We start from the raw sequence: 23631 nt of genomic DNA on the forward strand, positions 1-23631 counted from the left end.
ACTGCTTGTTCATACAAATAATTGTTTCACATGGAACCTTTTGAAAGTAAATACTAACCTGATTCCAGATACTTGAAGTATTTTAGTACATATTTACTCAAAACAATGTGCCTGTGCTTCTCTTATATAACTATAGTAAAACCATCAGGATCAGAAAATTACTGTTAATGCATTGGAACTTTCTAATTCTTGTTCCTGTTGGTGTTTTACCAAAAGTCCCAAAATATATGCTTTTTGTCCCTCTCAAAATTTAGTTCAGAATCCAGAATTGCATGCCACAACTAGCTGTCATGTCTCTTTCATCATCTTCAGTATGGAGCAGTTCTTCAGTTATTATTTGACTTCCAAGACATTGCCACTCTTTGAGAGTATAGGCTGAATACTTATAAAATGTCCCTCAATTTAGGCCTGTCTGATGTTTTTTAATGACTAAATTCAGCAGAGGAATCTCTGCTAGGAATATCACAGAGGATACTTTTCATTTTTGAGTGACAGACAATTTCAATGTGTTTCATTAGAATGATGTCATTTGATTACTAGGTTCAGATAGTGTCTGGCTGTCTTCTCCATTGTAACTATGTTCTTCTCAACTATGTAACTTAGATGTATTCTGTGGGTAGATTCTTTGAAATTCTGTAATTATTGTAACTAAAAATAAATCCTAAGCCTGCTTGGACAAGGGAACCCCAGCAAAAACCTTAAAAACTGTATTCCCAGCCACGAGAGGATGGGAGGTCAGACACGCCTCTTTAGACCCCCTCTCTTTTGTGGTTTACACAAAACAACTCATCAACATTAGTGTTAAATAGAGATCGTAAGACTGATGGGGTGGACTTTTTGTGGCAATAAGATACCAACTTATAAATAGGACCTAAGGTCATGGCAGGCAAGAGTTAGGTCATTCACCTCTACACTTAAAGAATAAACTGTGTTCTAACTGGCACAAGGTTTTAATTTTTCTCTAGCAACTATACAAGCATGGGCCTCCACCAGATGCTCACCCCTACCCACTGTTCCACAAGCCATAGCTACAGCTTTCATTGGACAAGAGGCTGATTTCAGTAACCTTATTCTGATAAGAGGACCACTGAACCTGCTGTACTGGTTCTGACTGTTTATAGAGGCTTTGTGCTTGAGTGCCCTCATGTCCCTGCTCCATTTTTTTGCCTATGGGGTTAAAGATGAGTGGATCAGTGAAGTAGAAATGGAGATTAAGTGTCTAAATTCATGCCTCTGTTTTGGTATTATTGTGAACACTAATAAATATTTGAATTTTTTTGCTTTATGTTTTCAACTTAGAGTCAAGTATGAATATATACTTTCATATTGCTAATCATATGTTCTGGGTTTTATTCTTCTCTCTCCAAACAAGAACAAAATCCTTGGAAAGTCTCAACAGATTACATTATTTTTCTAATTTATATTTCTTGTTTTACACTTAACATAAATGCATTGGTAATTTGATTCTATGGCCCTGAAGTAATTAGCCTCATTTTATCTCCAAATAATACACAACTGAACTGATTCTCTCAATATTTCCCTGAAGGTTGTTTCTTCCCTTGGACAGACTTTCTGTGTTATAAAGCCAAACCTTCAGTAACTCTAGATGACAAACATCCAGAGACCTTCCTCACCCTCTTCTCCTTTGTCACTCTCTCTGCTTATTATTATGAGGACAAGCCTGGCCTCCTGGCACTCTCTTTTCTTTAATTTATTTCTTGCATTATGCACAAAAGAGGGAAAGTCTGAGAACTGAACCAGCAATTAATAACAAACACTTTTTATTTAGCACATTCACAAAAGAAATGGATCCAAATTATCATTCATTAATCACTTTTCTGTGTTTTACAGTGATAACATATTAAAAAGTCAGCATTAGAAAAGTATTAGCATATGTGGCAATTAATACAAGTGTTACAGAGTATGAATAATTGCAGATATATTTGTGCAGTGACCTGAACAACTCTCCTTAATGGAGGTTGGATGCTCACGGGATATTGAGTGAATGGGAAGATTTGATGAGAGGTCAGAGAAGACATAATAGTGGGAATGTCCTTGATAAAAAAGAGTTGCAGGTGATAGCAGATCGGCAGCCAGATGGGCTCACATTCTTCAGACAGGAATGAAGCAGATCTGGTACGAGGGTGGCAGAGAAACAATCCCTTTGGTAACTGCAGTAGTATTGAGGTTCTTTAAATCATCAACAGATTTCAGGTTAAAGTTCTGTAAAATTGTGGTTAGAAATAAAAATAGCTCCATGCGGGCAAGTCCTTCTCCCGCACAAATTCGTTTTCCTGAAGATAACAAAGAGGAAAGTAGTTACTCCTTGTGTTTAACTGTGACTATGACAAACAGTTGTTTGTGACTTGCACAAACAGAATATGCAGTAAATAACTGATTAATGATTGGGTAGATGAATGAACATGTGGATGAATGGATGGATGAAATGATGGATGGATTAATGGATGGTGGGACAAACAAATGTACAAAAAGAGACACATTTGCTATCTGTCTAACATCTAATCTCAATAGGCACCCTTCATTCAACAAATATTCATTGATTATCAGCTCCATAACAGTCATTTCTTTATTTATTCCCACATTAAACAGCTCTTTTGCCATTTTGAGTTTCCATCTGTCATTATAGAAATACATGCACATTCTTGTTTCCTGTTCCAAGCCTGATATTCCATGATGTTTCCTTCCACTTTTCACATAATCTGTTCTCAGCTCTAGTCATACACTCTCTTCATCAATCTTGAACACACCATGAAGTTTCAAGTTTCATATCCTGTTGTTCATTTTGGCTAAGATACGTCTTTATTAGGCTACATTCAGGACATAGGTTCAATTTCATTTCATCTTCACACTCTTTACAATCCCCTCAAGTAATCAAATCCTATGCTCTCTGGTTTTCCTCAACAGCATACTCATGCTTTCATTAAAGCATGGATTACCAGGAATCATAATTCTATATTTATTTATCTATTGTGGTAAAATGTGAATTCTTGAAGGAAGGTCTCTGTCCTTGTCATGTTGGTATCTACAGTGCCAAATATAAAGCAGACATAAAAGATCAAAGAATAAAGGAAGGAGATTCCATGGCCAGAGACTTAGCACACAAAACACAGGTGTGAACAGCAAGTATCCAGGATATATGATCATGATTGGGGGAAGACAGCGTGCTCTGGAATCACTGCAAAGTAATCTCTTAGCTTGCCAATGTTTCCTGAACTCCATAATTATTTGGCAAAGGTTCTGACATCCTTGATTTAAAGCAAATGTCCTGCTCTGTCATTCATTATCTCCTTCAAAATGCCCAGCCTTCCCTTAAATTTTATCACCTCCTTTGAAGCACATGAAACATCCTCTGAGTTGCTTACTCCATTTTATGCCTCACTGTGTTATGTGAGAGAGCAAGAAGCATGCAGAGTCCCCCTGTAGCCCCCACCCAGGGGCCTGTGCTTTCCCTTCTCACAGTCCTGGTCTGACTAAATTACAATGACCTGTTTACTCTTCTTCCCTAACTCAAGAGTGAGCCTCTGTTCTCACTGAAAGTTGTGCCCTTGGAGCTCAGCCTGGGAGGTGATAGACACCATGTAGAAGACACTCAATGCAGTTGTGGACTTAGATACATTTGTCAAGGCAGGTAAGGAAAGAACAGATGAATTTTACCTTCTAGGAGGAGCTCTTGGGTGCCTTAGTGATGTATCTAGTGGCAGAGTTCAGTCAACCTAGATGTTAGTTTTCTCAATTGGGAACAACAGAGTTAACTCCTGCAAGCCCCACTATCTGGCCCAATAATGAGGGTGTATTGTGAGGGTGGAGCGCATGGGTGTTAAGAATGGTGCTCTTGATCATGGACAAATAGCAATTCTACCAGCCCCAGAGGAGGTGCCATGTAAATTCCAACTAATTCCAAAAAGTTCTCTCTTTCCTTTAAATACTAATGGAAACGAGTTTCTTTTACCTGCTGAGAAAGGCATGAAGTAGTCACTTTTCTTAAAGTTGCCATTCTTATCTAGAAAGTGGCCAGGGTCAAAGATCTTTGGATTAGGAAATTCTTTGTCATCGTGTAGCACGGAAGTCAGTAATGTCATTATGGTTGTGCCCTGGAAGTAACAAAACAGATAATCTGATTTATAAAGAAGTCCAGAAGTGAGAAGAAGTAGTGGACATCACGTAGCTCCATAACGTTGATCTATAGATGAGGAAACTCAGGTCCAGCCAGACACAGTAATTTACATGGATGAGCTTAAGGTCAGTGGTGGATGCTTGCTGAAGAGCTTTCCAATCACATTTGAAGTCTTACGTCTTGGATACTTGTGTGCAACCTTCTGAATGTGTTTTCCAGATCATCAAGTTTGGATGCCCTTGTCTGGCCTCATTTGCTGCTCTATTTCATCACTTCAAATTTCACACATCTTGTATTTTGATTATGTAGATTATGGTTTAAAATGGAAGTCTCTGTTGACACTTGAAATGTCCAGAGTATCTGTTCATAGAACTTTTGTAAATAAACATGTAATCTATTTTAATATGATGTCATCTGGGATGATAACCACAAGTGCAATAAGAAGTAAAAACTATTGAGTGTTTATTATTGCCATGCTACAGATTAATTTTAGCTTAAAACACTGAAAAGATGATGAAATTACAAAGATTATCACTTTGCAACAATTCAAGTCAGGATCATCAGGTCAGGTAAGGATCATCAATTAAAGCTAGAACCGTTGGGTGTGTGATTCTGGAAGCAGGAGTTTCACATAGTCTTAATGCACTCCCATAGATTTTTACTAGTTGTATATAAAAAGCAGAACCCCTACAATGGTAATATCTGGAGGATACAACCATATTATGTGAGGAACTTAGCATGACCAATAATGACATATGTGACATTTTATGCTCCCATCTCATCAATGTGATTCAGTGAGATATTTAAAGCACCTATGTAGTTTTGTTGCCAAAATTGCAGCTGGAATCTGCCTCTAGAAAACAGTCATACCAAACCAGCCTGAGGAACATTTTAAATGACTGCTGGTCTCAAAAAGGTCAATTGATTGAAAAAAAAACAAACAAGGAAAGGAACTTTCCTTGATTACAGAAGGTGAAAAGGTCAATATAAATGAATTATATGCTTGTTCCTTGCCTGGATAGTAAACTGCAGGAGAAAAACCATAAAAATATCTAGAAAAATTGTGAAAATTTAAATTTAGGCTGTATTATTATTTGAACAATAGCTACTGAGTGTGACTACTCTATTATTGTGTAAAAGAAAAATCTTTGTTTTGGGGCATTACATACTGCAGTATTGAGGTGTAGATAGACCCTTGTATTGAGAAAGAAAAACCTCTTCTGGTTGTGTGCGTTGGTAAAAACTGTGGATTGACATCCTAATCCTTGTAAAAAATCAGTGATAATTAGGGAAAACCCCATCACATCTTGATAAGTTATCAATACTATCTTCTCCAGAGGATGACATTAGTAATTGAAACCTTATCAGTCTCATTGTTTTCCTTCATGAAAATATAACTTTTATTATTTTTAATTGAATAATAATAAGTGGAATTGTGTAGTTTATAGCATAGCAACTAAAACATCTGGATCAATACAGAAACCATGTGATAGACAGCATTGTAAAGCTGCAAAGACCAAAATTGGCCTCCAGATTACAAAGACAATAATTGGCCCCAGTGACGGGAGAACTTCAGAGAGGTAAGCTCATACCTACAGTCAATTTTTGACTGTGTTCATGTCATATTAAATTCTGAATCAGGACAGGAGGTGTTGTCATTATAACTGCCTATGATAGGGGAATGAATACATTCTGGAAAAAGATAAACGTTCTCTGAAATTCTGCATTTTTTCATATATAATATCTGGTACTGAGCCATAGGTTTTTAGGCATTTCAAGGATACAACTAAGCAGTCACAAGAAGAAAAGTGGAAGGAAGGGAAAGCAATAAAAACAGACCCACATTAGGGAACATTTCTCACCTAGTTTTATGCAGCCAGCATTATCTTGTTATCAAAACTCTGAAAAGAAAATTTTGAGGAAGAAAAATTGCAGACCAAAATATCTTACGAATATAAATACAGAAGTCCGGAACAATAAGTAACAGAGCAAATCCAGGTGTATACTTATGTATATCTAGTGAGGGATGTGAGGCCAGTATATACAATCATATAAATAGATGCAGAGAATCAATTTGATAAAATTGCACACACATTCATGACAAAAATTTATATAAAAATAAGAGAAGAGAAAAAACTTCCCTAATCTGATAAAGAATATCTACTAAAATCTTAAAGATTTCTGATAAAGAATATCTACTAAAATACTTAAAACAGCAGCAATTTTTTGGGATCTTAAAGTACATAATCAGGCTGCAGATGACACTGTTAATTTCTATTACAGACTTTAAAATCATGAGGGAGATTTTGTTTGCCTCACTGCCTTACTGTTCTACGAGAATGATTTTTGATAGTTTCCCTTACTGCACAACTTTTCTCCAAAGTGTTTGTCTTTTAGAACGGCCAGAAGGAAGTTACTGGCTTTTAAAAAATCTGTGCAAAACTACCAAGGTGCTCTGGGCTCTGCTCCCTGCCATCCCCAGTTTGCTAGCCTTATTTAGGGAAGATGCAGGAGTCTGATCACTTGGAATGACATGAGCCTTCTGGGGGCTGGGAATTTATGAAAATACCAACTATCTGTTTCATAACAAATGTAGAGTATCATTTCAAACTATATTCATGAAAATTCTTTTATAAATGAAGTTAAATAAGTCAATTATTTAAAAAAATACTTAAAACATCATTCTCAGTAGTGAAATATTAATATTCTTATACTCTACCCCCCAGCAGATCAGAAATGAAATCAGGATGCCCTCTATCACCAATTCTGTTCAATGCTATCCTGGAAATCCTAGCCAGCACAATAATGCAATAAAGATAAATTGAAGACAAAATCATTGGAAAATAAGATATAAAATACATATTAACCCAGATAGCAAAATAATGTACATAGAAATTCCAAGTATATCTACAGATAAATTATCGGCAATGATCAGTAAATTTAGGAACATTGTTAGATATAAGGTCATCAGAATAGTATAATTGAATACGATTATATACACCAATTACAAAGAAATAAAAAACATTAAAAAATTATAACAACAAAATATTAATTATCTAGGGAAAACCTAATAAAAGAGTTGTAAACCACTGCACTGAAAATAAGACATTACTGAGAAAATAGAATAAAGCTCAATAAGTTGCGAGCATAACCATATTCATGAATTAAAAAATTCAATGCATGAACATGTTAAGTCTTTCCATATCGAACTACACAATGAATGTCAATTTGATAAAAATCTCAGAAGAGTGTTTTGGGAAACTGACACACTGATATTTTCAACAATTATTTGAAAGTGTAACACCTAAGAGTAGCCTATTAAGGAGACCTAGCTTTATAAATCTTTATAGCCCCAAACAAAATAGCAGAAAGTCCATCAAGCTGCCACATGTAGGAGTTTTGCACTTCTCTCATCTTGTGTTGTTAGAGGGTTGGAACCAAACTAGCACTTTGGAAATTTCAGAAGCACAGAAATATAGTGTAAGAGAAACAAGCTTACCTTGGGGATGAGGTAGTTTCTGAACTGAATATCAGTGGTCACTGCATGGGGCACACCGGTGGGGACAAGGTCAATGTATCTCTGGATCTCGTGCACTACAGCATCAGTGTAAGGCATGTGGCTCCTATCCTGCATGCAGGGGCTCCTGTGTCTGCCAATTACGTGATCAATCTCTTCCTGGACTTTAGCTGACAAGACACAAGAAAGAACTGATGGAAACGAAGATATATGGAACATTTGTCATAGCAATTCACGGCCACATTAAACATGGTATAAAAATCCCAGCAACATTACAAACATGAGTTACATGTCCAGAAGTACAACCAGCCATATAAAAAGGATTACCGTAATATAGATACATACCACTCTCCTACAAACTAGTCATTACAGTGCATAAGTACATTTCTATAAATTAGTATATATGACAACCAATACAAATTTAAGTAATAAATTATTTAAAAAATAAACAGAACATAATAAGTCAAGAAATTACAGTGCTTGCAAACAGAAAAACAAGAATCAAATATTATATGTATTATCAAAATAATATATGGGGTATAATGTTAAATTGTAATGGTGTTATAAATATATTTGTGTGTGCAGTGGTGGAGCAGGGGCAGTGATGCAATTAGCAATGGTACTGTCTTCATTCTTCCATTTCCAATTGTGGCCACTTTGAGCATGCTAGCAGTTTCTTCTGAAATTTATATTTGTATTTCTAAATAACCAGTATTTCTTTCTATTTTTTACTCAACAATTTTTAGACAATATTTAATGATTTTCTGGTATGAGAGATGAGAATTTTCATCTCCATCCCTACTCCATATATAGACACACGCCCACAAAGTTATATGTGTACACACAGACACACCCACACATGTACACACACACAATTCTCCTCCTTCTACTTACCAGAATATATTTAGAACACAATTTCTGGTTATATCACTATTCATTGTTTACATCATTCTAAATATACTCACAGAAGCACACACACACACACATATGTATACACACATACACATTCTTCCTTGGTTCTTTAGTTAAATCACAATTTTCTATTCTTCAAGTTAGAGTATTTGCACATGTTTGAAACTCCTAGTAATAATTTCCCAATTATAGGGAAATCTCAGACTATCAATCACATCTCTTTGGTTCTTGAAGTCTCCTCTACATGTATTATTCACCTGGTCCCTTCTGAAGTGGTTGTTTCCTAGGAGCACAGCAACCTCTCTGACACTGTCATTCTCTTATATGAGGTCTCTTGATTCCTGGTACCCATTATTTCTTCTGACTTAGTTTCAGACATGAGATGGAGCACAACCCCCAGTATTGGAGAAAGTTAGTATAGAGGGTGAAATTTGTAGCAAGCATGTAGGTCCCAAATACTTTTTTTCTATGAATATACAAGATAATATGCTTCAGAATTCTGACGCTGTTTGAATGCTGATATTTTATATATGACCTGATATAACTCTCTGAAAGATTTTAATTTTCCCTTTACTTCTGGTGCTCTGAAATTCCATGACTTTGCGTCCTGTGATGGATGTTTTAATTTCATTCACTCTGCTGGACACTTGTAGATAACTTTCTATTAAGTTGGCAAAATATGGAGGTTTTTTCTCTAGACTTGTTTCTTCTCTGGAGAGTATCTAGCTGGCTGCTGAATGTCAGGAAGCAAGATGAAGAAAAATGCTGAGTCTTTGAATCTGAGGAATAGATCTTTCCCAAACCTTTTTTTTCTGTCTTCACATCTCACAGTTTCCTGGCCCTGTAAAGTGTCCCCGAGTACAGGGGTTCTTAGGCTTAGTTTCTCTGGAGAGTATGCTTCCCTTTCCCAGTGGGAAGAAATCAGGTACCTGATAAAAGGAGTTATGGAGGAAACTTGGGCAGGAGAGCCACCCTTTTCAGTCTCATTCCCTACCTTCTTTGGCTCTTGGTGCCTCCAAATACTGAACCTTATGAGAATCACAGTGACACAGATTAGCTTCTCCTCTTGATAAATCTTCCTCTGCTGATACTTACATTACAAATCCATCCTCTATGCTGTGTCAATTGTCAGCCCTCCATTGTCTCTCCATGTTTTAGAAATTTGCCAAAGACTTATTGGCTATTTTCTATTCTCCTCTCTTTTCACTTCAACAGGCTAATTTTAATTTGTAATTTAGTTATTGAAATTTCAGTGGGATCCTGACACAGGGAAAAAGGTATGTTATCTGCTGCAAAGCAGGAACTATTTAAATGTAAATTCTAAGGAAATGTAGAGTTTACTCTAAAGGTAAATTGTAAATTCTAAAGAAAAGTTGTATGTGAAAGATGCAATTATTAAACTCCCTTCCAAATATCCCTATTTGGTCAAATAGCAGTTTTATGAAACACACTTCTGGAATAATAAAATTCCTTTAGGTATGGCCTCTGCTTAAATAGAAACACCTTCCTTAAGAGCCTAACTTTTAGATTACTTCCCAGACTGGAATTTATCTCACGATGCCTCAGTACAATTCTAGAATTTCCACCTATGCTTCAATAAAGATTGTTTTCATCTCCCCACCCCAGCATTAGAGCATGGAATTTTCAAAATGAGAAATGAACCTACTGTTCAAAGTGGACTTTTCATAATAAAACCTACATTCAATACTAGGCCAATTTCTGCTGGCTCTCCTTACCACAAATTACCTCTGCTGAAATCTAGACACTTCATCAGGGCTTTATTTATTTTGCTACTGCCATACTGTTTTTACTGATCTCCGTCATCCTCCTCCATTGTACAAAGATATCCTTTTAAATCATGTCATCAAATTTAAACAGATTACAGCTGATGACACAGAAATTTAAAGAATGAAGCTTCTCTGACTGAAACAAGGTGGAGGACACTGGCACCATCTTCTCAGCATTGTTCTGAAATTCACTTTGTTCATCATCTGTGGTCCTACCTGTGACCTCTGGGTGCTTCAGCAGGAGCAGGAGTCCATATCTCAGAGTAGTGCTTGTTGTCTCTGTTCCAGCAACAAATAGATCAGCTACTGTGCCAACCAAGTTTTCAATATTGAATTCTGACTTTTGGTTGTCCTTTTCCTAGAAATGATTTCATGCAATTATCTGACAAATTATGTGCCAGTATATCTACATACACTAAATGTTAAAAAACATACTATTTTATAAAGTTAGCCAAAAGAGATACTGGACAGTACAGTATTAGAAAAAGCAACTGTGTGGTATGGCAGAAACTGCAGATCAGTTGACTCAAACTTTATTTCCTGACAGACCTACAAGTTCCATTCATGAAGTCATATGCTGCTTAAGTTAGTCACACAGAATATTTCTTTCCCCAGAAATAAAAGCAGAAGTATGCTGATGCCCTGTCTTAGTTCAATTTGTGTTATAAAACAGAATACTATAGACTTGGTAATTTATAAAGAAAAGAAATTTATTTCTGATGATTCTGAAGGCTGGGAAGTCCAAGAGCATGGCACTGGCTTCTGGCAATGGCCTTCATGCTATTTCATTGCATGGCAAAAAGTAGAAGAGCAAGAAAGGGTAAGAGTGAGAGCAATTGGGGGGGCACACTCACATTTATAACAAGCTATCAAGAACTACCTCACTCTTGCAATAAAAACATGAGTATATTTATGAGGGCAGAACACTGATGACCTAGTCATGTCATCAGTGTTGCATTGGGCATTCACTTTTAGCACATGAACTGTAGAGGGCACACTCAAACCAGAACATGAATCTTCTTCTCTTTTCTCCTCATTACTCAAAACAGAAATGTGAAGGGGGAGGTAGGATTGACATCATCTTGGGACATGAGCATTTGATCATAGTAATGAAGACTTCTATACTAAATATGGTTAAAGAAAAAAGAAGGCACTTGACTCTCTCATGCTTCAGGGCTACCATATTATTTCTAGTCTAGCCCAGTATAAGACTTCTTGTATTTGAGATATATAAGCCAACTATTTGATTAAGCTCTTGATATAGTTTGGATAATAAATATTTATCTCTCCCAAATCTTTTGTTGAAACTTAATCCCCATTGTTATAGGTGGGATCTGGTGAGAGGTGATTGGGTCATGGGGGTAGATTTCTCATGAGCGTTATTTCCCTTGATGCTATCTTGATAATAAGTGAGTTCACATAAGATCTGGCTGTTTAAAACTTTCTCCAACTTGCTTCTCCTCTTGCCATGTGACACGCCTGTTCCTGCTTTGCCTTCTTCTATGAGCAAATACTCCCTGAGGACTCTCCAAAAGCTGAGCAGATGAAAGCATCATGCCTGTACAGCCTGCAGAACTGTGAGCCAGTTGGGCCTCATGTTCTTATAAATTATCTGGCCTCAGATATTTCTTTATAGCAATGCAAGAACAGCCTAACACATTCATTTTTATGATTTTTTTTATTATTTGTAAGTGAACACAATTTTAGTTTATAAATATAGGTAAATTAGGGCTATATCATGAAAAGTGTTACACTCTTGAATCAAGAGTTTGCAATTTTCTTCTGTCAAAAATTTACAAAGACTCAGTATCACCTACATGTTCATTACAAAGCTGAAATGTGTAAAACAAACAAGTCAACAAAATCAAGAATGAAATATAGTAAAAGAGAATGAGTTCACAAAGACAAGACAGATCTAAATTGTAATCCAGATAGGCAACAGGCAACTTATTCTTAGGAATAAGTTCAGGAATAAATAGGAAAATACAAAGTGGAGAGAAATGGCAATTATTAATACAAAAACTTGAGGCATTAACTGCCTATATTGGATAAAGAAGAGTAGGGGCAATGCAAATGCCAAGGTTAAGGGACTAATCGAATAAAGTTCTCATAAATTGAAAGTGTGAATACACGTACAATAAGTATTTGAATTAGTATTGAACAACTCCACCCCCCTCAAAAAAAGTTCCAACTCAAGATTACTTCACTAGTTAATTCTACCAAAATAGTTAAAAACAGCTCAGATCCAAGGAAAAGGAAAGGGACCTTGTGTGAACAAGGTAATATCCTCGAGAAGTCTGAAAATCACAGCCTACTACAGTACTTGTGCTCATGAAGGCAAGGAAGGTCACCTTGACTTCAGATCCCAGCAGTCTGCCAAATTGGGTAGGGAGGCTGAGAACACTCCTACCTGCCCTTTCCATGGATTACTAAGTCTCTCAGGGTTTCACCTCTGCCAGCTTCTTTTTACTTTATTTGTGTGTGTGTATGTGTGTGTGTGTGTGCGTGTTTGTGTGCGTGTTTGTGAGTTGTAGATTCTTCTTATGAATTGACCAATAAGCTCCATTGCTCTCTCTTTAACAGTCCATTTGGCCTATGATTATTCACCTGTAATATTGGCTCTTCCTTCTGAGGATAATTGATCATTGACATCTTTGTCAGCCAACTGAAAATCTCTGATGCCTCAGGCTGTGGAAAGGTCTGAGAGATGTACAGTGCTTGGGTTCCGCTCTTTGCTACAAAGGAGGGCAATGTTGAATGGGGCTTAACTGGGCCTAACTGTCCTCTGGTCTCCCAGCAGCAGGTGCAAGCACCACCTCTGATGGAGATGGCAAGAGAGTGACATAGACTTTGTAAGATTTACTTGGTTATAAATAGGCTTAGTGTGGTAATTTTCTCAAATGCCAGCTGTACTAGCAATGTACTGGGTTTGTGAACACACTCAAGACCTTCCGATTAGCTGGGGTGATGTGGGTATGGTGTTAGCTGAGATAAGATAAAAGTTTTCTCCTTCCCAAATGCTGTGTTATTTTGCCAGAAGATGTTGTAATACACTGTGCCTATTGGCTACCAGCTAGGAGGTGGTTCTTGCAGGAAAGAGCCACCTATGCTGGTAGCTGTGGGATTTGTGCTTGGCTGATATTACCCAGGGGAACATGTAGAAGAATGAAATATGATTCTTATATCTCACCATATACAAAAATTAACTCAAGAGGGACTAAAGACTTAAATATGAGACTTGAAATCATAAAAATTCTAGAAAAAAACCTAGAAAAAACTCTTCTGAGCATTGGTTTAGGCTAAGGATTTATAACTCAGTGTTTAAAAGCAATTTCAACAAAAACAGTTGACAATGGGACCTAATTAAACTAAAGAGCTTCTGCACAGTAAAAGAAATGACAAGCAGAGTAAACATACAACCTACAGAATGGGAGAAAATATTTGCAAAATATACCTTCAACAAAGGACTATTTTCCAGAGTCTACAAGAAACTCAAAACAGCAAGAAAAAAATCCAAATAATCCCATTAGAAAGTGGGCAAACAGCATGAACAGAAATTTTTCAAAAGAAGATATACAAATGGGAGAGTGGAGCAAGATGACGGAATAGAATGCTTCATTGATTATTCCCCAAGCAAAGACATCAGTTTAACAGCTATCTACACAAAATGTACCTTCATAAGAACCAAAATCAGATGAGCATGCACAGTACCTTGAGGTAAATATATCTAACTGAAAAAGGAAGTGAAAGAGAGAGAAAATACTATTGAATTACTGACGTCCTCTCTTCCCCTGGCAGCAGTGGCATGGTTCAGAGAGTATTTCTGAGTACTGAGGGAGGGAGAGCACAGCAATTATAGAGCATAAAATTAGTGCAGTTCTGTTATGGCAGAAAGCAAAACAGGCCCAAATTCAGCTGATGCCCACTCACAGAGGGAGCATTTAAACCAGCCCTGGCCAGAGGTGAATCTCTGATACCAGTGGTTAGAACCGAGTTTCTACAAGCCTCATCACTGTGGACTATAGGGCTCTGGGACTGTAAATAAACCTGAAAGGCAGTCTTGGCTACAAGGACTATAACTTTTATGTGAGTCCTAGTGCTGAACTGGGCCCAGAGACAGTAGACTGGGGTGGGAGGTTCAACCTACTGAGACAGCAGCTGGGGATGGGTAAGGGAGTGCTGACATCCCCCATCTCCTAATCCCAAGCTGCACAGTTTTCACTTCCAAAAGAAACTCCTTTCTTCTGCTTGAGGAGTGGGGGGCTTGAATAGCTAGCAGCAATACCCAGGTACTATGTTGAGGGCTTTGGGTAAGACTCTGAGACTTACTGGCTTCAGGTAAGACTCAACACATTCCCAGCTAGCTGGCTATCAGGAAAGACTCCTTCTACTTGAGAAATCAGAGTAAAATATAAAGTTGACTTTGTCTTGCAACTAGGTACTAGCTTGATCACAGGAGGGTAGAGCACCAAGTGCACTCCTGGACTCTCCAAAACCAGGACTTGGCTCTTGTACAGGGTCTGTATTCTGCATGGTCCTGTGGTAGCACTGCTCAAGGGGTGACACTCCACTGCCTTTGGAAAGGAAAGGGAAGAGTGAGAAGAACTGCATTTTGTGGTTTGAGTGCCAGCTCAGCTGCAGTACAACAGAACACCAAATAGACTTCTAAGGTTTTTGACTCTAGTCCCTGGCTTCTGGGTGGTACCTCCGGACATCACTGGTTACTGAAGGAACTTGCTGCACTGAAGGGAAGGACACAGGCCTGGCTGGATTCACCACCAACTGATTGTAGAGCCCCAGATCCTTGGAAACATAGGCAGTAGCCACAGAATGGTTGCAGCAGGCTTTGGGCAAGACCCAGTGCTCTGCTGGTTTTAAGTCTCACCCAGTGCAGTCACAGTGGTGGTGGACACATGAGTGCTTGTGTCATTCCATCTCCAGTTTCAATTGGCTCAGAACAGAGAGAGAGACTTTGTTTATTTGGGAGAAATTAAGGGAAGGGAACAAGAGTTTCTGTCTGGTAATCCAGAGAATTCTCTTGGCTCTTGTCCAAGACCATCAAGGCAGTATCTCTACAAGTCTTCAAGAACCATTGCATTATTGGGCTTGGAGTGCCCCTAAAGCAGATACAGCTTAGATCACAACATTTAACTCATTTCCCATTTATTAAAAGAAGTGCAGCTCACTGCCAGTGCAGTATTCTAGGGGCAAATCAAAAATACGTTAAGTCCTTTTTAATATCTCAAAAGCCTAACAAGAAGGACGTGTACAAAAAAAATCCCAGACTACAAAGACGACAAAAATACCTAACTCTAGAATGCCCGGCCCCAGATGAATATCTACAAGTATAAAGAAAATCCAGGAAAACATGACCTCACCACATGAACTAAATAAGGCACCAGGGACCAATCCTGGAGAAACAGAGATATGTGATCTCTCAGCCAGAGAATATAAGATAGTTGTTTTGAGGAAACCTAAGGATATTCAAAATAACACAGAGAAGAAATTCACAATTCTATCAGATAAATGTAACAAAGAGACTGAAATAATTTACAAGAGTCAAGCAGAGATTGTGGAGCTGAAACATGCAATTGGCATACTGAAGAATGCATTAGAGTCTTTAGTAGAATAGTAGAATTGACCCAGCAGAAGAAAGAATTAGTGAGCTTTACCACAAGTTATTTGAAAATACAGTTAGAAGAGGCAAAAGAAAAAAGAATAAAAAACAATGAAGCACACCTACAGGATCTAGAAAATAGTCTCAAAATGCAAATCTAAGAGTTATTGGCCTTAAAAAGGAGATAGAGAAAGAGAAGGGAGTAGAAAATTTATTTAAGGGAAAATAACAGAGAACTTTCCAAAACTAGAGAAAGGTATCACTATCTAAGTACAAGAAGCTGATAGAACACCAAGCAGATTAAACCCAATGAAGACTACTTCCAGGCATTTAATAATAAAACTCCCAAAGATGTCCTGAATTGTATTGCCCAGATTTTCTGCTAGGGTTTTTATAGTTTTGGACCTTACATTTAAGTCATTAATCCAGCTTGAGTCAATTTTGTATAAGTTCAAATACATGAAAATTAAACAATATGCTCCTGAGTGAACAGTGGGACAATGAAGAAATTAAGAAGAAAATTGAAAAATTTCTTGAAACAAATGATGAGAAAACACAGCATATCAAAACCTATGGGATTCGGCAAAAGTGGTACTAAGAATAAAGTTAATAGCTGTAAGTGTCAACTATCAAAATAGAAGAAAAACATCAAATAAACAACCTAACAATATACCTTAAAAAACTAGGAAAGCTGGAGCAAACCAAACCCAAAATTAGTAGGAGAAAAGAAATAATAAAGCTCAGAGCAGAAATAAATTGAAATAAAGAAAACAATACAAAATATCAACAAAGCAAAAATTTGTTCTTTAGAAGCATTAAAGCTGACAAACCTTTAGCCAGACTAAGGAAAAATGTGACATGATCCAAATAAGTCAGAGATGAAAAAGAAGACATTACAACTGATATCACAGGTATTCAAAGGATCATTGGTGGCTACCATGAACAACTATATACCAATGAATTGGAAAACTTAGAAGTAATGAACAAATTCCTAGATACATACAACCTACTGAAATTGAACCATGAAGAAATCCAAAACCTGAACAAAATTATAACAAATAATCAGATTGAACTCAAGAGAAAGCATCCTAGTAGAGAAAAGCTCAAGACCCAATGACTTCAATGATGAATTCTAGCAAATATTTAAGGAACTTATACCAATCCTACTCAAACTATTCCACAAAATAGTGAAGGAGGGAATACTTCCAAATTAATTCTATAAGGCCAGTATTACTCTGATAACAAAACCAAAGAGACATTAAAAAAAAAGTTATAGGCCAATGTCTCTGAGGAATATTCATGCAAAAATCCTCAAGAAAATAGCTGCAAACCAAATTAATGAACACATTAAAGAGCTCATTCACCACAACCAAGTGGGATTTATCCCTGTATGCAAGGGTGCTTTAACATATGCCAATTAATCGATGTGGTACATCATATCAACAGAATAAAGAACAAAAGCATATGGTCATTTCAATTGATACTGAAAAATTATTCGATAAAATTCAACATCCCTTCATGGTAAAAGCCCTAAAAAAACCAGGGTATAGAAGGAACATACCTCACCATAATAAAAGCTATCTACAAAAGACCCACAGCTAGTAATATACTAAATAGGGAAAAACTGAAAGCCTTTCCTCTAAGGTCTGGAAAACGACAAGGATGCTTACTTTCACCACTGTTATTCAACATTGTACTGGAATACCTAGCTAGAGCAATCAGAGAAAGATATAAAGGGGATCCCAATTAGAATGGAAGAAGTCAAATTATACTCATTTGCAGATAATAGAATCTTATATTTTAAAAAATCTAAAGACTCCACTAAAAAACTATGAGAAATAATAAATTCCGTAAAGTTGCAAGACACAAAATAACATACAAAAGTCAGTAGTATTTCTATATTCCTACAGTGAACAATTTAAAAAATAATTTAAAAAAGTAATCCCATTTACAATACCCACACATAAAATTAACAATGAGATACCATCTCACACCACTTAGAATGGTGATCATTAAAGTCAGGAAACAACAGATGCTGGTGAGGATGCAAAGAAATAGGAACACTTTTACACTGTTGGTGGGAGTGTAAATTAGTTCAGTCATTGTGGAAGACAGTGTGGCAATTCCTCAAGGATCTAAAATCAGAAATACCATTTGACTCAGCAATCCCATTACTGGGCATATACTCAAAGGATTATAAATCATTCTACTCTAAAGACACATGGACATGTATGTTTATTGCAGCACTATTTACAATAGCAAAGACTTGGAACCAACCCAAATGCCCATAAGTGATAGACTAGATAAAGAAAATATGGCACATATACACCATGGAATACTGTGCAGCCATAAAAAAGAATGAATTCAGGTCCTTTTCAGGGACATGGATGAAGCTGGAAACCGTCATTCTCAGCAAACTAACACAGGAACAGAAAACCAAACACTGCATGTTCTCACTCAAAAGTGGGAGCTGAACAATGAGAACACATGGACACGGGGAGGGAAACATCACACACCAGGGCCTGTTGGGGTGGGGAGCAAGGGGAGGAAGAGCACGGGACAAATACCTAATTCATGTGGGGCTTAAAACCTAGATGACGGGTTGATGGGTGCAGCAAACCACCATGGCACATGTATACCTATGTAACAAACCTGCACATTCTGCACATGTATCCCAGAACCTAAAGTATAATTTTAAAAATCACTCAAAAATATGAATAGAAGGGAAAATTCCTTATCATAATAAAATGTATTTATAAAAATTCCAAAGATATTTTATATCAAATTGTGAAAATCTAAAAGCTTATGCCCTAAAATCAGGGGATAAAAAAACCCAAGTATATCTACTTTTACTACTGCTATTCAGCATCGTTCTTAAGGTCCTAGCCAAAACAATTAGACAAGAAAGAGAAATAATATAGCAACTTGTATATTATGGATTTTTTTTAAAAAATTAAGGATTATATGTCATAACTAAATGGGATCTATATGAGGAGTGCAAGAGTGCTTCAATAAGAAAATCAATCAATGTAATACACCACCTCATTAGAAAGAAAGGAAAAATCTAACAAAATGACCATCTGAATAGAAGCTGAGAAAGCATAAGACAAAATTCAATACTCTTCCTGATAAAATCACTCAAAAATATGAATAGAACGGAAATTTCTTATAATAAAATGTATTTATAAAAATTCCAAAGGTATTTTATATCAAATTGTGAAAATCTAAAGGCTTATACCCCAAAATCAGGGGGAAAAGTATATCCAAGTATATCCAATTTCACTACTGCTATTCAGCATAGCACTTAAGGTCCTAGCCAAAACAATTAGACAAGAAAGAGAAATAAAAGGCATTTAGGTAAGAAAGGAAGATGTAAAGCTATTTCTGTTTTAAGATAACACAGTTCTATATAAAGAAAAGTCCATATAACCCACAAAAAACAACTAGAGCTGATAAATGTTTTCAGCTTAATTTTAGGGTGTAAGATTGGTCCAGATATCAGTTGTGTCTGTTTATATCAGCAATGAGCAATATGAAAATAAAATCAAGGAAATAGTTACATTTGCAATAGCATCAAAAGGGCCAAAAGCCCTGAGAATCTATAATCAAGAAGATAAAAGACTGAAAACTATGAAATGTTGCTTAGAAAAATAAGGAGTACCTAAATAAATGGCAAATCATGTCATGTTAAAGGATTGAAAAGGCACATGTATACATACATAACAAACCTGCACATTTTGCACATGTACCCTAAAACTTAAAGTATAATAATAATAACAAAGACTTAAAATTGTTAAGATGGCAATGCTTCCAAAAGTAATCTAAAGATTGAATGTAATCACTGTCACAATTCCAATGTCCTTTTTAAAATTTTTATTTGTGCAAAAATGGAAAAGCCAATCCTGAATTTATATGCAACTACAGGGAGAGGACTCAATTTCCAAATTTCCAGACTTCAAAACAAAACTATAGTAGTCAAAACAGCATGGTACTGGCAAAAGGAAAGAAATAAAGACCAATGGAATAAAATTGAAATCCAAACGTAAACCTAATCATCTATGCCCAGTTCATTTTCAACAAATGTGCCAAGATCATTTAATCTAAAGGAAGAGTTTCAAAAATAAATAAATAAATAAAGGAAGAGTTTCTTCAACAAACAGTGTTGGGACAACTGGGTAACCACATACAAAAGAATGAAGTTGAACCCCTATCTCATTCTTATGCAAAATATAACTGAAAGTGAACGAAAAACTCACATGTGAACTAAAACTATACAATTCTTAGAATAAAACATCGGGTTAAATCTTAATGCCTTCAGAATTGGAAGTGGATGCATAGATTTGACACCAAAGCAACTAAAATAGGAGAGATAAACTGGGCCTCGCCAAATTTAAAATGTTTGTTCATCAAAGGACAAAATTAAGAATGTGAAATGACAACCTATAGAATGGGAGAAAATATTTGTATTTCATACGTATTTAGTAAGGGTTTAATGCCCAGAATCCATAAACAATTACCTACAGTTCAACAACAAATGACAAGCAACCCAGTATAGAAATGAGCAAAGGGCCAGGTATGGTGCCTCACAACTGCAATCCCAGTGTTTTGGAAGGGCCGAGGTGGGTGGACTGTTTGAGCTCAGGAGTTTGAGACCAGCCTAGGAAACATGGTGAAACCAAGTTTGTACAAAAAAATACAAAAATTAGCTGGGTGTGGGGGCTTGTGCCTGTGCTCCTAGCTACTTGGGAGGCTGAGGTAGGAGAATCACTTAAGCCCAAGGGTCAGAGGTTGCAGTGAGCCAAGATGACAGCACTGTACTCCAACCTGAGCAACACAGAGAGGCCCTGTCTCCAAAACAAATAAAATAAAATAAAAACAAGCAAGGGCCTTGAATAACATTTCTCCAAAGAACATGTAAAAATGGTAAAAAGCTAATTAATATCATTCAATGAAATACCACTTTGCGCTGACACAAAAAACAGAAAATTACAAATATTGGCTATAATATGGAAAAGAGGAACACTCAAACATTGCTAGTGGGATTTTAAAATGATGCATTTACTGTAGAAATGTTTAGTTGTTTCTCAAAAAGTTAAAATCACCATATGACCCAGAAATAACACTCCTAGGACTATACCCTGGAAAAATGAAAATATGTTCATGAAGTAACTTGTATACAAATGTTCACAGCAACATTATTTGTAAGAGCCAAAAGGTGAAAATAACACAAATGATCAACAGATGAATGATAAGCAAATTGTCATGTGTGTACATGAAAATGGAATATTATTCAACCACAAAAAACAACAAAGTACTATCACATGCTAAAACTTAGTTGACCCTCCATATCATTATGCTAAGTGAAAGAAGCCAGGAAAAAAGGTCACATATGCCATGGGTCCTTTTATATGCTATATTCATTATAGGCAAATCCATAAAGATATTTGATTAATGTTTACTACATGATGGAGTGGGGAATGAGGTGTAACTATTTAATGATATAGTATGTTTCTTTGGAGTGATAAAAAAAAGTTTTGAAAGTAGAGAGAGATGGTAGTTGTGATACAGGGCAGGCAAGTCCCAACATGGAGCTTAGTCTGGGAGGGTTCTTGGCTTTGCCCAGAAAAGAATTCAAAGGCAACTCAGAGGTAGAAGAAAACAGCTTTGTTGAACAGGCAGTGGTACAGCTCTGTGAGGGCTCCTGCAAAGCAGGGCTATGATATAGGCAGAGAGTAGCAGCTCAGGGCAGTTTTGCGGTCATTTTTATACCCACTTTTAATTGCATGCATATTAAGGGACAGTTTGTGCAGGGAAGGAGTCCTATCTTTTGGATCATTGGGTGCCATGGAAAGGGGAGGTAACGCCTGGATGTTGCCATGGGAATAGCAAATTGACACAGCATACTGGTGGGTGGGAATGATTGAAAGCTGCTTTCATCCTGGCGCTGTTTTAGCTAGCCATCAATCTGGTCCTGTGTCCAAGACCCACCTCTGGAGTTGATTCCCACTTCCTACCTCAGTTGCACAATATTGTAATTAAACAAAACACCATTAAAGTGTACACTTTAAATTGGGTGATATATGGTATATGAATTTCATCTCAGTATTTAAAATGTCATAATTTTCTGAATTAATCTATAGATTTAATGCAATCTGTTAAAATTCCTATGGGCTTGTTTGTAGAAATTGACAAGTTTCTTAATTCTTAAATTTATGAATTCTTAAATTTATATTGAGACTGAGTGAACCCAAAAAAGCCCAAATAGTCTTGAGAAAAGCTTTGAGGACTCACACTTTTTGATTTGAAAACTTGATACAAAACTACAGTAATTAAGACTTCAAAATGAGATACTACTGACATAAGGACAGACAGATCAATGGAGTAGAATTGAGAGCCCACAAACAAATCCTCACATTTATACTCAACTGGTTTTTATTGAGGTTTTCAAGACAATTCAATAGGAAGAAATATGCTTTTTCAATAAATAGTTCACTGAAAACAAGATTCACGCTTACAGGTCACCTGATAAATATCAACCTCCAACTCCTTTGTGCAAATTCATTTTAGGTTACACTAAATTAAACCTTCTCTCTTCCATCCACCAACTCTTTCCCACCACTCACCTCTCCACAGACCACTCAGTCCATCTGAAACCTTTCTTCTGTTCTACACTGCAAATATTTTAAGGGCTATTTCAATGTGCAGGGCATACAGGAAGCCCATTTATGATAAGCCATTCTTTTCCATTGTCACATAATCTATGTGCAATATTGATATCCATCTTCAGTTTATGGTAGGATATTTTATATTTTCTATTTATGTATAATTGTTTCCATTTGATTGCAGTGTCTATATTATTCTACTCACGTAGATTATTTTTATTTCAAGAAGAGGGTCTATGCATTCTAGCCATTGGACAATTTTGTATTTTCCATGATGTTTAGTGCAGGCCCATAAATACAATAAGTAATTAAGATGCTTGTCAAGCATTACTGGCCTGATCATTTAAACATCCTTAGTAAATTACAGAAGGATTCGATGAATCACAAAATGGACAAGAAATCAAAATACTGATCTGTTGCTAATATCTTACCTGCTCCATTTTGATCAGGAAGCAATCAATAAAGTCCCGAGGACTGGTAACATCCAGTGATGTTTGGTGTTCTTTTACTTTCTCCCTAATGTAACTTCTTGTAAGAGCAACATTTTTAAGCAATTTGTTGTGAGTTCCTGGGAAACAATCAATGAGTAGAGGGAAATTATTGCAGACCTAAAAGAGAAAAGAATATTAAATATAAACATGTCATAAGATATATGTATCTTACACCAAGCCCTGATTGAAATTATAGCTATAAATATGAATAAGATGTCATGTCCATTTTGATGGGGAAATTTATATATATATATATATATATAATATATATAATTATACTTTAACTTCTAGGGTATATGTGCACAATGTGCAGGTTTGTTACATATGTATACACGCGCCATGTTGGTGTGCTGCACCCATTAACTCGTCATTTACATTAGGTATATCTCCTAATGCTATCCCTCCCCCCTCCCCCCATCTCACAACAGGCCCCAGTGTGTGATGTTCCCCTTCCTGTGTCCAAGTGTTCTCATTGTTCAATTCCCACCTATGAATGAGAACATGCAGTGT

General features: G+C 36.5%; 1 protein-coding gene across 1 annotated transcript in view; it reads right to left on the bottom strand.

Moving 5' to 3' along the window:
* Positions 1–1753: 1753 nt before the first annotated feature.
* Positions 1754–23631, bottom strand: part of LOC129006200 (cytochrome P450 2C8) — a 33283-nt gene continuing 11405 nt past the window's right edge. Inside the window, exons 5-9 of the mRNA XM_054435640.1 lie at positions 23062–23238; positions 10568–10709; positions 7635–7822; positions 3971–4112; positions 1754–2294 (exon numbers count right to left, since the gene is read on the bottom strand). Coding sequence (XP_054291615.1) covers positions 2113–2294; positions 3971–4112; positions 7635–7822; positions 10568–10709; positions 23062–23238 — 831 coding nt within the window. The 3' untranslated portion in view covers positions 1754–2112. The remainder of the gene's footprint in view (positions 2295–3970; positions 4113–7634; positions 7823–10567; positions 10710–23061; positions 23239–23631) is intronic.

This window comes from Pongo pygmaeus, chromosome 8 (assembly GCF_028885625.2).
Source record: "Pongo pygmaeus isolate AG05252 chromosome 8, NHGRI_mPonPyg2-v2.0_pri, whole genome shotgun sequence".
Lineage (NCBI taxonomy): Eukaryota > Metazoa > Chordata > Mammalia > Primates > Hominidae > Pongo > Pongo pygmaeus.